Source organism: Periplaneta americana, chromosome 8 (assembly GCF_040183065.1).
Source record: "Periplaneta americana isolate PAMFEO1 chromosome 8, P.americana_PAMFEO1_priV1, whole genome shotgun sequence".
NCBI classification, from domain to species: Eukaryota; Metazoa; Arthropoda; class Insecta; order Blattodea; family Blattidae; genus Periplaneta; species Periplaneta americana.
The window spans coordinates 21,249,164-21,265,373 of NC_091124.1; the positions used below are offsets into that span (position 1 = coordinate 21,249,164).

At 37.1% G+C, this 16,210-nt stretch overlaps 1 protein-coding gene across 2 annotated transcripts in view; it reads right to left on the reverse strand.

The window, feature by feature from the left end:
* Positions 1–16,210, reverse strand: part of Syt14 (Synaptotagmin 14) — a 495,921-nt gene that overhangs the window by 112,702 nt on the left and 367,009 nt on the right. For both annotated transcript variants that reach the window (XM_069832593.1, XM_069832592.1), the window contains exon 2: positions 784–948. In XM_069832593.1, coding sequence (XP_069688694.1) covers positions 784–948 — 165 coding nt within the window. The remainder of the gene's footprint in view (positions 1–783; positions 949–16,210) is intronic.

The following is a 16,210-nucleotide window of genomic DNA, read 5'->3' on the forward strand; positions in this document are numbered from 1 at the left end:
ATTATTCGAAGGTTTATGTGTTTACAGGACAAAAATAACTTGAAATAAAATCTTCCTTGGAACGTAGTCCTCGAAAATCTTCTTTCTGCATTTGATGTACGCCTTCAAGATGGATATACGGCGACGCAGCGAATATCTCGCCATTGCACAACACTACTGTACTCTCTTAATGAAAACTGCAGGCGGGAAGAGCGCCGCAGCGCTTTCATAGAAGGAATGCCAGCGAATACATGGGGCTCGGGCTGCCGACCGGCCGAGCAATGGTTCGTGACTTTTAAACTGACCGTCCTGCAGTGCACTGACTTCTGTGTATTACGAACCATATTCGATCGGAAATCTGAATTTGATATCAACCTTAAAGAGAGATGGACTTACACAGACATGCTGACTGCTTTGACCCCCTAGTTCAGTAGGTTTTAGTCTTTGGAGCTATATACTCGTATGTTTATTGGAAGGTTTTAGTTGTGGTAAACGCTAACTACTGTACAAATTCTAAACTTCACTATTAATGGAGACTAAATTATATTTTTGTTGAATATTCAATCATTATATTCTTCGTTACTGAATTTTGATGCTTCTACCTTTCCTCTGTGTTACGAAGGTTTTTAGAATTACATTCAATATCTGATGCGGTCATAGAAGGCTTGAAATGTGACATCACAACTAGGTGACTGTGCCTCAAGGTATTAGTACATGCGAACGGCGCCAGGGGCAAGCAGGGCGAGAACACGAAGACATGGACAGCACAGAAGGCTTAGAAGTACGTTTAAGGTGGAGGTTTACCGAGCTCTTTGGAGCGCGGAGGTTTGGGGCCGAAGGGCTCGTCGCAGCAGGGGAAGCCTCCGATGCTGTAGAAGCACCACTTCTTGTTCAGGTAGAGGAAGAACACCAGCAGCAGCACCACGAACGCCGCCACGGCGCCAAGGAACGCCGTTGCTTCCACCGGAACTGCGAAAAGAAAACAGACTTCAGAACATCTCGTCAGTGAACACCACAGGATGACAAGAGTGTGAATTATAACCAGGCTTCGGTCATGGGCACAGAAACGCATGAAGTTCAGAACGCACGGTCGATAGTGTTGTGTTGGTTGAGTGGAGTGGGAGATGGAGCGCGCCGTTACTTCGTGTCTCAACATGTAAACAGTCCGTCACAAAATATATTTCACCCTGTACAGATGCAGTATATACAGTACAGTCCTAGTGTAGACAATAAATGTCTACCACTAAAGTATTAACGTGAGTTGTAACCTTCAATCAGGTGTCCCTACGCCGAAGCCTGTTACACGTACCGCAGCCAAGCAGCAATACACACAACGGTAATGCACGTTACGGACCCACCTGTGCTGTTGCAGACACCCTTCCACACGGGTCATGACGTCATTTATACTCCGTGTACTCTAAACCTCATACTGGTTACTCTGTGTCCCTAAGCCGAAGCCTGATTATAACTAAACGAAAAGACATCTGAATTCATGAGCAGATATAATTAATTTTGTGCGAGATCGTGCGTATTTGCTTGTTTTCCGCACAGAACCAATACGCGGTAAGTGTGAAATACCACATTCAGTATTCCCAACGTAACACACATAACATTCATTTTACTGCTTTAGGCTTTTAACATATTATTTTTAGAGACGTTTAACATACTAATAATTATAAATTGGAAACTTACCACTGCAATTTCACCTAAATTGCAATGTTAATTATTGTTTTTAAATATTTGCAAAAATTAAGTAAAGTCTACTACTACACGAAACTTATTGCATTCCTGATACAAATAACATTAAGGAAGCCGTGAAAAAATCAACAAGATTCCAGATGCGGATGTTATTACTGCAATATGTTATATAAATAATATTGTTAAAATATTAAAATGAAAAATGAATCATTACATAACCTTACCGTTTGTTTTAAGTTCGCATTTATAGACTGGGGGAAAAAAAAGACAGACGTATATCACGGCCTGCTGGAGTATAGTAAACACAGAAAACATTTTATAGCAACAATGTTGAAGAAAGATATTTTGGTTTTCCGAAGTTGCCGTCATTAAACAGAAACCAACATTGAGATTTCATTGCAACTAATTGGAAATTGGTCTTTCAGGTATGTAATAAACGATCTTCGCACAAAATAATGTACGATACACGAGTGGTATGTTTGTTTTCATGTTCTCGGAAATTAAAAAAGCTCAACTACGTTTCGCTTTTTCAATCTTTTCCTCCACCATGAAAACGTCAACATACCGCTCTTGTAACGTATATTACTATTGTGTAAATTCACTTAAAAATCTATTTTGTATTTTAATTATTTTAAATGTTATTTTACTTTTTCATTATAATAAGTAGGTCTATAAGGTATCCGGTTGAAAGGCATCAAAGTGTATGCAAAATAATAATAATAATAATAATAATAATAATAATAATAATAATAATAATAATAATAATAATAATCATTCTTTATTTATACTGGCAGAGTTAAGGCCATAGGGCCTTCTCTTACACTCTATCAGGTCACAAAGTATACAAGCAGTTAAAATTTAACAAAAAGTTAAAGAACAGAATACTAACATATTACAAAAAAAATAATAATAATAGCATAATAAAATCGACACTAAACAACATAAAAATAATACCATAATAGAAAAAAAAAGAAAGCAAGTAAAATACATTAGAATATAGTGAAAGAAACTCATTTAGTACAAATGGTTAATATGGAAAAACGTAAGGAAGAATATATCAAAATTGAATGTAATAAAATAATAATAAAAAAGAAAAGAAATACGAAAATTAAATAAAATTCACGATAAAAATGCTATGATAATAAATTGATCGGCTGATAAAGAGAACAAAATAAGAAATCGTCAACGCATAACTTTACTAATTTGTATACAGGGTGTTTCAGAAATACTTTGACAAATCTTGGGGGCATGTTCCTCACAACAAAACAAGAAAAAAGTTCATATAAACATATGTCCGAAAATCCTTAGTTTTTTAGATATTAATGGAATAACATAATAAAACATCTGTTAGATATTGTCAGCTTGGTAGCAAGTGTTGCAACTTTAATCAATTCAGAAACTCGTAACAATGAAAGTGGAAGCAAGAGGAGAACATTTTGAACATTTGTTATGAGTTTCTGAATTGATTAAAGCTGCAACACTTGCTACCAAGCTGACAATATCTAACAGATGTTTTATTATGTTATTTCATTAATATCTAAAAAACTAAGGATTTTCGGACATTTGTTTATATGAACTTTTTTCTCGTTTTGGTGTGAGGAACATGCCCCCAAATTTTGTGAAAGTATTTCTGACACACCCTGTATATACGAAGAACTACATGTGGGTGCGATCACTTGTCAACAGGTGCATACTTTACTGTGCTTCATAACTGTAAGAAGAAGAGATGACAAAGAGTGCGCGAGACAATGAGTGCAAGGGGAATACAAGGAAAACGATGGGAATAAAAAAGGAGCAATATGGATGCAAGGACAACGATGGGAATAAAAGAGGAACAATGGGGATACAAGGGAAACGATGGCAATACCTAAACGGAGAGCAAGGGAACTTTCGTTTTATGTGAGTCAATACCATAGTTTCTTCTTATACCTAGTGAGAAGAAAGACGTAGTCCTATGCCAAAAAGAAAGGAAGAAAGAAAGAAAGAAAGAAAGAAAGAAAGAAAGAAAAAAGAAAGAAAGAAAGGGAGAAAAACAAACTTCCTATAATCCTTAGTTTGTTGTCTTAGAACTGATTGCTTTTTCATTTTGAAAGTACACGCTCATATTGTTTTATAAAATGACGCTGGACAGTTTCAATAGGCGAACTTGGTTAACCATAATACACATGAAACCTTCTACTCCGTAGTCGATACTGTTTATTGAGTTCGACCAAGAACTGAAGAAATTTACTTTGGATGCCGGAAACGAAAAGTAGGCCAATGTATAATAAATACTTTTCGATATTTCGTATTATCTTCGCACAGTGAGAGAGAGAGAGAGAGAGAGAGAGAGAGAGAGAGAGAGAGAGGGGGTGTAAAATATTGGTTGTACCACGTTTATGACGAAGGGAAATTGTAAAGTGACATCAAAAACTTTTTCCTTGCATTTTTAACTATGTCCTGAGTGTACCTATGCAGTGTAAAATATTACCATGGCAACTATACATTATTAAGCAAAGCCTGGATGGTATATTGAAAAACACAAGGTACAATAAGAATGTAAGGAAAAAGTTTTTGTGCGAGATCGTGCGTATTTTCTTGCTTTCCGCACAAAACCAATACGCGGTAAGTGTGAAATACCACATTCAGTATTCCGAACGTAACACACATAACAATTTCCCTCTTCTTACCGCTTAAGCGCCACATTCATTTTACTGCTTTAGGCTTTTAACATATTATTTTTTAGAAACGTTTAACATAGTAATAATTATAAATTGGAAACTTACCACTGCAATTTCACCTAAATTGCAATGTTAATTATTGTTTTTAAATATTTGCAAAAATTAAGTAAAGTCTACTACTCCACAAAAGTTATTGCATTTCTGATGCAAGTAACATTAAGGAAGCCGTGAAAAAATCAACAAGATTCCAGATGCGGATGTTATTACTGCAATATGTTATATAAATAATATTGTTGAAATATTAAAATAAAAAATAAATCATTACATAACCTTACCGTTTGTTTTAAGTTCGCATTTATAGACTGGGGGGAAAAAAAGACAGACGTATATCACGGCCTGCTGGAGTATAGTAAACACAGAAAACATTTTATAGCAACAATGTTGAAGATAGATATTTTGGTATTCCAAAGTTGCCGTCATTAAACAGAAACCGAGATGGAGATTTCATTGCAACTAATTAGAAATTCCTCTTTCAGATATGTAATAAACGAACTTCGCACAAAATAATGTACGATACACGAGCGGTATGTTTGTTTTCATGTTCTCGGAAATTAAAAAGCTCAACTACGTTTCGCTTTTTCAGTCTTTTCCTCGAACATGAAAACATCAACATACCGCTCTTGTAACGCATATTACTATTGATGTCATTGTAGTTTGGGTTGAGAAAACCTATGCATTTCAAAGAAAGTTTCTTATTTATGGCTTTTAAGGAACCCGGAAGTTCATTGCCGCCCTCACATAAGCCCATCATCGGTCTCTATCCTGAGCAAGATTAATCCAGTCTCTACCATCATATATGTAATTAAAACAGTCAAATGTTTCTTTATTTTTAACTTTGTGATAGTTGAGTGTTCTCTTTAAATATTGAAGGATTTACTTATTTTCATTACTATGTCTGCTGCTTTCTTGCTGAGCGACTTTTTTTCACGTGAAGGACTTCTGTCGTCCGTAAGGGCAATGACCTCAACCGGATTTAAACCCCGATCCTAAGATATAATGGCAAGAGACCATCGAGGACAAATGGTGTAATTTTTAGAAATGTGAAATGAGAGGAAGTTTACTCCGTCGGAGATCTGGATGTTTGTCAGTTGCTGCAATTCCACAGCTGCGGAAGTTTCGTGCTGCCGTACTTGGTTTGTTGGAAAAGAAGGCAGATATTCTCCATGAAAGATTAATTCGCCTGGAGATATGAGAGCAGATGAAGCAAGTGAGGCTGTCTTGGTGCAGTAAGCATTTTTCCGGCGTATTCAGCGCGATTGCCGTGAAATGAATTCGTATCTCTTTTTTTGCCGTATTCTTTGTTTGTAGACAACTTCTATATGCTTTTATGTTCTTGTTTTTCCATTATTTATTTCCTCCACATTTTACGTACCTTATGTGATTGATTCATCCAGTTGTTCGCTTCATATCCATCGTATTTATTTCTGTTCTTTGCTCCTTTCGTTTTTATTACTTTCTCTCGTTTTTCTTTTTAGTTTAGATCTTTCATTCTTCCTAATTTCGTGTGTTTTATTCTTTTCCTATATATACAGTAGTGGCAAAAAAACCCGGACCAACCCTTCAGAGCCTTGTTCACTTCAGAGCACGATAGACTGGTAACTAAGACTTTTGTGGTTCGAATCCTGCCTGGGAAGGAAACTTTTTTTGTTCCTTATTCAAATTTATTCCCAATACTTTTCGACTGCAGCGATATTTTACTACTTAATTAACTTATTATTCCCAGAACATGAATTTTACCAGCTTATTTTCTAATGGCTTTCGAAATGGGCTACGTCAGCAGTCGAAACTACAACAATTTCAATAGATTACTCGCTATCTTGTGAATGCGGGCGTGGCATGCGCAGTGGCTCATTTCGGGGACTTTGATTATTCCGCCGGTTCGGGTTTTTTTGCCACTCCTGTACATAGTGTTGAATAATATGTGCGAAACTTTTGGGGAATAGTTAGAGGACCTAAAAACAAGCAAAAAGTTCCTGATAGTCAATTTAGTTTTTTTAAATTTCAAGTACTTTTTAGTTTATACACTGTGTCCACACTAATAGTATACAGAAATAAGAGCTTACATTGTAACTTGGATAAGATTTATTACATAAATTTCTTATGCATTGTATAAAGTAACTGAAAAAGTTTCTATTTCCATTAGCATACTTCAACATGAGCACCATTCATAGTGTCCATATCTGTGGAGTAACGGTCAGCGCGTCTGGCCGCGAAACCAGGTGGCCCGGTCGGGGCAAGTTACCTGGTTGAGGTTTTTTCCGGGGTTTTCCCTCAACCCAATATGAGCAAATGCTGGGTAACTTTCGTTGCTGGACCCCGGACTCATTTCACCTGCATTATCACCTTCATCTCATTCAGACGCTAAATAACTAAGATGTTGATAAAGCGTCGTAAAATAACCTACTAAAAAAACCATTCATAGCTTGACAAGTACCAAAACGATACTCAACCTCTCGCCAGGTGTTATAAACTCAATTGCTTGAAAAACTACTCTGTCTCAAATCAATAAAATTAAACACACAAAAAAAATCCAAAGGAGTTAAATCCGGGGGTCTAGTCGGCCAGGAAGTTGGCCCACTCCTTCCAATCCAATTTCTTGGGAAGATCACATCCAAAAACATTTCGATGGAAGTGTGGTGGAGTACCATCCTGCTGAAATGTTAAACCTGGCGGAAATTGCGGAATAGCAAAGTTCTCCAGCATATCAAGGTACGTGACTCCCGTCGCTGTAGGCTCCATAAAAAAGAATGGGTCAATTACTTCATTTTTGTGCATTCCCAACCAGACATTGACTTTTGGCGAGTCCCTTTCATGTCCAATCACTCTGTAGGGATTCTGAGAACCTCATATGCGGCAATTATGACGATTAACCTTCCCGAAAACGTGAAAGGTTGCTTCATCACTGAATAGCAACAAATCGACATGCCTGGGATTTTCATCGTTACGCCAACACTTTATTTTAAAGTTAATATGACGTGATGAGTTCTAAGAAATAGTTACTTTATGCTCGACCATGCCGAAATGTAGTAATTATACACCTAGTAGCAGTCCTTTAATGCATGTCATTAAAGTACACCTACTCATTAAAGTACAGGTGTTCAGCCAATGACAACTCAGCTTACAGGTGTTCAGCCAATGACAAGTCAGCTTTGTACCGTTATAAAACCGCAAAGAGAATTAGCGAAAAGTCACGGAGGCTGGAAATCCAATACTGTCGCAGAAGGTTATGTTCTGTTACTATAATAATTAGCGTTAATTGTAAATAATATTCAAATAAATTCAATTTGTCATCTCGTTTTTCAATGTCGAATTCAATAATCAAGGTTATATCAAGTTTAACGGGATTACATCAAGGTCAATGACATTATTGTTCCTCGGAAAAAATCAATACTTTCGCGTCTGCGCACATCTTACAATTCACGACCTAGAACAAGGTCACTTCCGATCTTGTCAGATACAAATAAAATGTATACATCTGAATAATTTCAAGTTAGAAATATGGTCGAGCATAAAAAGTCGTATGAAACTTGCCTATAATGGTATAATTAAGACGCTCGTATGAATATTATGAAACTCGCTTGCGCTCGTTTCATAAACAAACATACTCGCGTCTTAATTACTATCATTATAGGCTCGTTGCATAATGTACTATTTTGACATCGTTGTAGCTGGTATGTGTTAAAGCAGACAATGCAGTAGCGGTAACTTTAACCCTTGGTGGTTATACTAACAGAAAATTTAATTCAACCCTATCTCTTCTAAAAATAATATTATAAAAGACTGTGCGTGCAACCCACGTCACTGCTGAGGTGTTAAAGAGAAAGTGGACTGATCTAATAGGGTGGAGCGATACTGTGTAAACGGTAAAAAATATCAACTTGCAGGTTCACAACGTAATATTCCATTACAATAACAGGTAGCCAATCAAAAAAATTGAAGTAACTGAACGAGTTGGCTTAAACAGTAACGTTTGAGACTTGTATTCTTGAAGTCCTAGGTTCAAACACCGTGGCCTGCCAATCTGACTGGGGATTTTCATGGTTTCCCTTAGTAACAAAGGAAATTTACATATAAATCTAAAATCAGTTACATGAACATAGGCCTAAGCTATTTGTAACACAATAGAACAACAGGTCCCTAATATAAGCAACAACAATCAAATTTATTGGCTTAAAATCGATAATGTGTTAAATTAGAAAAATCACATTAAAGAAATTACCCCCAAATTAAATTCAGCATGTTTTGCTATTAGATCTAAGCAAAAGATAGTAAATATCAATACCTTAAAAACAATATACTTTGCATACTTCCACTCGGTAATGAGTTTTGGAATAATATTCTTGGAAAATTCCACAGATAGTAACAGTATATTCCTACTACAAAAAAGAGTAATTAAAATAATAATAAGTGCCAAATCTAGGGAATTTTGTAGGACTATTTAAAAAAATTAAAAATAATGCACATTACTTTTCAGTATATTTTTTCATTAATAATCTTCCTCGTATGTAAATGTGAACACTTTGTAACTAATTCAATAGTTCGTAGCATAAATACGCGTCAAAAAATGACTTTCATACTCCATCGGCAAGTCTATCGTGCTATCAAAAAGGAGTGCGTTATATGGCAGTAAAAAATTTTAATAGCCCCCCTATGGATATAAAAAATGAAACTCAAAACATAAGATTATTTAGGGCCAAATTAAAGAAGTACCTAATTTCTCACGCCTTCTATTCTGTAGGTGAATTCATGACATTCAACAACGCTTCATGAAATTGATACTAAACTTTGTATCGTACTAGTAGATTATATTGTACATATTTCAACTAGACTGTGACTATAAATTAAGACTTTATAGTAGCATTAAGTTTTTTTTACTTGTTCAATATTCTAGCTGTGAAGCCATGTATGAATAGCATGGAATGTTAATAAATGCAATACAATACAATGCAATAGAAACAGGAACTCAACAGTAAAAAAAAAAAAAATAGGCCTACTGATATATCCAAAGATCCCACACACGGGATATGACCACAAATGTTAAGTGAAAATTTGGTTATTTTCAGTCAAAAATCGCATTTTCGTTTTCTTGTAAACAATGAACCGGCCATCTCTTATTTATACTGTTTCGATGCTTTGCGGCGCTCGAAAGCGTATGTTGAGCAAGTTTCAATGCTCTGCGGCGCTCGAAAGCGTATGTTGAGCAAGTTTCAATGCTCTGCGGCGCTTGAAAGCGTATGTTGAGCAAGTTTCAATGCTCTGCGGCGCTCGAAAGCGTATGTTGAGCAAGTTTCAATGCTCTGCGGCGCTTGAAAGCGTATGTTGAGCAAGTTTCAATGATCTGAGGTGCTCGAAAGCGTATGTTGAGCAAGTTTTAATGCTCTGCGGCGCTCGAAAGCGTATGTTGAGCAAGTTTCAATGCTCTGCGGCGCTTGAAAGCGTATGTTGAGCAAGTTTCAATGATCTGAGGTGCTCGAAAGCGTATGTTGAGCAAGTTTTAATGCTCTGCGGCGCTCGAAAGCGTATGTTGAGCAAGTTTCAATGCTCTGCGGCACTCGAAAGCGTATGTTGAGCAAGTTTCAATGCTCTGCGGCGCTCGAAAGCGTATGTTGAGCAAGTTTCAATGCTCTGCGGCACTCGAAAGCGTATGTTGAGCAAGTTTCAATGCTCTGCGGCACTCGAAAGCGTATGTTGAGCAAGTTTCAATGCTCACGGGGCTCTAAACGTATGTTGAGTAACTTTCAATGCTCTGCTGCGCTCGAAAGCGTATGTTGAGCAAGTTTCAATGCTCTGCGGCACTCGAAAGCGTATGTTGAGCAAGTTTCAATGCTCTGCGGGGCTCTAAACGTATGTTGAGTAACTTTCAATGCTTTGCTGCGCTCGAAAGCGTATGTTGAGCAAGTTTCAATGCTCTGCGGCGCTCGAAAGCGTATGTTGAGCACCTTTCAATGCTCTGCTGCGCTCGCAAGAGTATGTTGAGCAAGTTTCAATGCTCTGCGGCGCTCGAAAGCGTATGTTGAGCACCTTTCATTGCTCTGCTGCGCTCGAAAGCATAAACATTAAGCTGCACACTTGAACTTCAATTCCATGCAAATTTTACAAGCCGTTTTCTCAAATTTTCTTTTCATCACATTTAGTCAGGCTCGAAGTGTAAAGGCTCTTATAATTTTGATGTTAGGAACATAACATTTTTACTGAATGTTCTGTAAACTGTGGTTAATAAAATAACGCATGAGTTTTGTGATTAAATTAATACTTTTTGAAATAAAGAATTAAATATTTATAGTGACAATGGAAAATTTCTATTTTTAGCTATGCAGTGGTTATAAAATCCCCCCCCCCGTTTATAGTAAAGATAATTATAGGAAAAGTAGTGCGTGATGGTTTTTTTTGAATATGCTACTGGTCTTGAAAAAAAGAAATCAGATGTTTTACTGAAAAATTGGGCGACACATTTCATTTCGAAATATGCACGTTTTTAAATATATTTTTGTTAATAATTCAAACTAATTGACTCACAAAAATGGAACTTCACCACATCATTATCTGTCGCAATCTGATTATGTGTACAAAAAATCAAGGACGTAGCTTAAAAAATGTATAAAGTAGAAATTTCATCCAACACCCCTCCTTAAAGCGTGTTTAAATTAACTTAAAATAAATTGAAGGAAATGTCTCTCTATATCAAGCAAAACTACAGTTATTGTTACAGCCCGGAATTTTAGGTGCTAAAAGTTAATATTGTTCCTCGGTATAGTTTATAAAATAGAAGCCATGCCCCAACTTCTTTGACACGTCATTCTTGTCATTCAGTATTTTCCCAGTACCGTTAAAGGTCTCTAATCCTCTTAACTACCACTTACCAATTAGTGCACGGTTTACAAGATTCATTATCCAGTCCTTGTGACACTGTTGTCCATTATTACATATCGGACTCCTGTGAACTAGGCTTAAAACCCTCCTCACCGGCACTACTCATCTATTCATCTACACTCAGTGTCATTCTTAACTTTTAGCACCTAAAATTCCGGGCTCTAGTTGTTGTAGCCTATATCAATGTATAAATAAAATAAATGAAATATTTATACTGGCAATGGAAAATTTCTATTTTTTTTTTTACGTATGCAGTGGCTGTAACATTTTCCCCCTTTTGTAGTAAAGATATAGGAAAAGTAATGAGTGACATTTTTTCCCTAGATATGTCACTGGTCTTCCAAATATATATATATATATATATATATATATATATATATATATATATATATATATATATGTGTGTTTTACTGAAAAATTGAGTTACATGTTTCATTTTGAAATATGCAAATTTTTGAAAATTTTTTTAATGACTCAGAAATTGACTCGCAGGAATGAAACTTTACCACATCATTATCTATCACACCGTGATTGTATGTACAAAAAAATTAAGGCATATCTTAAGAGGAGGCAGAGGTGAAATTGTGAACAAAAACTGAAGAAAAAATGAAAATTTGGGTTTTTCCATTTTTATAATCTTTATTTTCATATTCCGATGTTAGTTTTTGATTTTGTGCCCTTTAAAAGTATGAAATTAAAACCAAGATAACTGTATTACTATATTATTCACATAATAAACTAATACTTATCATTATTTATATACCTTCTCTGAACATATAAAAAAAAGAAATATTGAAAATTTCTTACAATATGGTGCATGGAGCATTTTATATCAAGCGATATAAAGTTTTATAAAATTATTAATACTTACAGAACTATCGTACGAGTACTTAGAAAGTTGAAACTTGGTATGTCCATTACTAATAACATACTTAGTATCCATGATCAATTTCAGACAAATCGGATAAATTTTGTGGATTTTGAAATATTCACCTCTGCCTCCCCTTAAAAAATGTAGAAAATACAAATTTCACCAATCCCCCTCTACCTTAAAACGTATGTAAATAAACTTAACAAAATGAATTGAAGGAAACTTATCTCTATATCAAGTAACGGTCTTAATAATCTTAAATTGCTCGCCTACAACCACTCTATATCCAAACAAATTCTTCGGCTGAATTCTGAAACATTCTGTATATCTTACACGTTGCAAATCAAGATTTCAGGTATAACTCCCTGTAAAGTTGATTTGAATAATTTCGAGGGAAAAATTGTTCCGGAGCCGGGTATCGAACCCGGGACCTTTGGTTTAACGTACCAACGCTCTACCACTGAGCTACCCGGGAACTCTAACCGACACCGATCCAATTTTTCCCTCTATATCCACAGACCTCAAAGTGGGCTGACAACCGTCAAGCAACCAACTTCGAGTGCACACTGACTCCGTGTGACTTAAATTGTGGTTTTTTGTTGACGAACAGTGACGTGTATTATGCAAATCAAGATTTCACGTATAACTCCCTGTAAAGTTGATTTGAATAATTTCGAGGGAAAAATTGTTCCGGAGCCGGGTATCGAACCCGGGACCTTTGGTTTAACGTACCAACGCTCTACCACTGAGCTACCCGGGAACTCTAACCGACACCGATCCAATTTTTCCCTCTATATCCACAGACCTCAAAGTGGGCTGACAACCGTCAAGCAACCAACTTCGAGTGCACACTGACTCCGTGTGACTTAAATTGTGGTTTTCTGTTGACGAACAGTGACGTGTATTATGCAAATCAAGATTTCACGTATAACTCCCTGTAAAGTTGATTTGAATAATTTCGAGGGAAAAATTGTTCCGGAGCCGGGTATCGAACCCGGGACCTTTGGTTTAACGTACCAACGCTCTACCACTGAGCTACCCGGGAACTCTAACCGACACCGATCCAATTTTTCCCTCTATATCCACAGACCTCAAAGTGGGCTGACAACCGTCAAGCAACCAACTTCGAGTGCACACTGACTCCGTGTGACTTAAATTGTGGTCTTCTGTTGACGAACAGTGACGTGTATTATGCAAATCAAGATTTCAGGTATAACTCCCTGTAAAGTTGATTTGAATAATTTCGAGGGAAAAATTGTTCCGGAGCCGGGTATCGAACCCGGGACCTTTGGTTTAACGTACCAACGCTCTACCACTGAGCTACCCGGGAACTCTAACCGACACCGATCCAATTTTTCCCTCTATATCCACAGACCTCAAAGTGGGCTGACAACCGTCAAGCAACCAACTTCGAGTGCACACTGACTCCGTGTGACTTAAATTGTGGTCTTCTGTTGACGAACAGTGACGTGTATTATGCAAATCAAGATTTCAGGTATAACTCCCTGTAAAGTTGATTTGAATAATTTCGAGGGAAAAATTGTTCCGGAGCCGGGTATCGAACCCGGGACCTTTGGTTTAACGTACCAACGCTCTACCACTGAGCTACCCGGGAACTCTAACCGACACCGATCCAATTTTTCCCTCTATATCCACAGACCTCAAAGTGGGCTGACAACCGTCAAGCAACCAACTTCGAGTGCACACTGACTCCGTGTGACTTAAATTGTGGTTTTCTGTTGACGAACAGTGACGTGTATTATGCAAATCAAGATTTCAGGTATAATTCCCTGTAAAGTTGATTTGAATAATTTCGAGGGAAAAATTGTTCCGGAGCCGGGTATGGAACCCGGGACCCGGATATAGAGGGAAAAATTGGATCGGTGTCGGTTAGAGTTCCCGGGTAGCTCAGTTGGTACGTTAAACCAAAGGTCCCGGGTTCGATACCCGGCTCCGGAACAATTTTTCCCTCGAAATTATTCATCTTACACGTTCCTCATCAGGTGACAAAAACATTTCTGTCAACGGGTACAGTCGTATATTGATATTATTGTGTCCGGAACTCGATGTAGTTATTTGGCTCGTGTCTGAAACGCAACACGAAGATGAAGACGTCACCGCCCGGGGTGATGGATGCGCTCGGCGCCTACATTAATGGTTTTTAAAAGTGATTTATCCACACTTGCTGCCATCCCTCAGCGCCCGTGACACTAACAAACGAAATTACCTCCGCGAGGAGAGTGAGGGTCGTGGGACGAGTGTTATCTCTCTCATAACACAGCGGACACTAACAACAGGTTCAATAAATAAACAGTCCTGTTTACTGTCAAAAAGCGATAGAGAGAGAGGTTGACAGAAAGGAAGGAAGAAATAAGGGGAGACGGATGCAAATGATTGAAGCAAAAAAAGAAAGGAAAGATGGAAATAGAAAGATGGGAATTCAAACAAAAATAAATTATTTTCGCGACAGCCCATGGAGGGCCAAGGCCGAGCAGCCCAAGCGTTTGCGAAATATAACGAGAAATGCGGCATGTTTGCCGAACGCTAGCCTAATGTCCAGTTACCTTAGCAGTATGGGAGTAATAAGTTAAGGAGTGTAAGTGTGCGCACCTAGTGTATTATTGTTTGTGGAATCTATTGTATTATAGATGAAATATTGAAAAATTGTTTAACGAATGACAGTATTATACGGATTATAATTTCTGCAGATTGACTTTAGGAGAAGACAGTAAACAATGAAATTTGATTTTTTTAAAGGAGGCAAATGCACACTCTTAGCCGTGCAAGCGGGCAAGAGTAGGGAAGAGTTTGGTAGTATCGGACATCGGGTAATATCGGACAGTGAGTTTCTTTCATCTACAACCAGATGATAGTAATTGAATGACATGGTTACGTTTTTGTGATGTCGCATAGAGAAACGGAACTATGTCATTCAGGTACTACCATCTGGCGGTAGATGAAAGAAACGCACTGTCCGATATTACCCGATGTCCGATAGGGGAGAGTCGGGTAGTATCGGACATCGGGTAATATCGGACAGTGAGTTTCTTTCATCTACCACACGATGATAGTACCTGATTGACATGGTTACGTTTCTGTGATGTCGCATAGAGAAACGTAACCATGTCATTCAGGTGGTAGATGAAAGAAACGCACTGTCCGATACTACCCGACTCTCCCGTACTACCCAACTCTCCCCTAAACATAAAGAGTTTGCAGTGATTAAGTTATGAAACAAACATTTGAATTCACGCCAAAAGAATTTGTTTCATATGAGAAGACTTTTGAGGCAGACATAGAAATTTTCAGGCTTTTTAGTACACTTATAACTGAGTTACTTTTACACTATTCTAGAGTACAATGTCCACAAAAGAAATGTGAGATTTAGTAATAAATTTAACTACTACTGTAGAAAGGAGAAATAATAGAAAATTATTACAAAAAAAGGGCTCAAGAATAATAGTCGCTTTAAGACAGCGCTTGTTCCTCAACACTAGTCCGAGACATGATGCAATAGATCACGCAGCTACGGAGCAAGACAGATACGAATGAAGAGACAAAATTACGAGGAAGGGAATGGAAATAAAATAAGGAAATTACAGAGAAGGGAAGCAATAGAAGGAAGGAAAGGTAAAGGGGTTAAAAAGGCGAAGAAGAAAGGGCAGGAAAAAGAGAGAGAATAGAGCAGAAATAACAAATAAAAAAGGGAGGAACAAAGGAAGAAATGTGAGAGAAAAGAGTGAAACAAATAGGGGATGATAAGTAGAAAGGAAAGCAAAAAAAAAGAAAGAGAATTCAAAAGAAAAAAGAAAGAGAATTCAAAAGAAAAAAGAAAGAACGAAAAGAAAAGAAAAAGAGAACGAAAGAAGAAAGTAAATAAGATATATGAGAGAGAAAACAAAAGAAGAAACTTAAGATAATAGACTGAAAAGAAGGAAACAGGAAAGAATGAGAGAGGGAGAGAGGAAGAGAAGAAAGTTGCAATGAAATTCATGAAGGGATCTTTTATATTTAGTTATTTTACGACACTTTATCAACAGCTATGGTTGTCTAGCGTCTGAATGAGATGAAG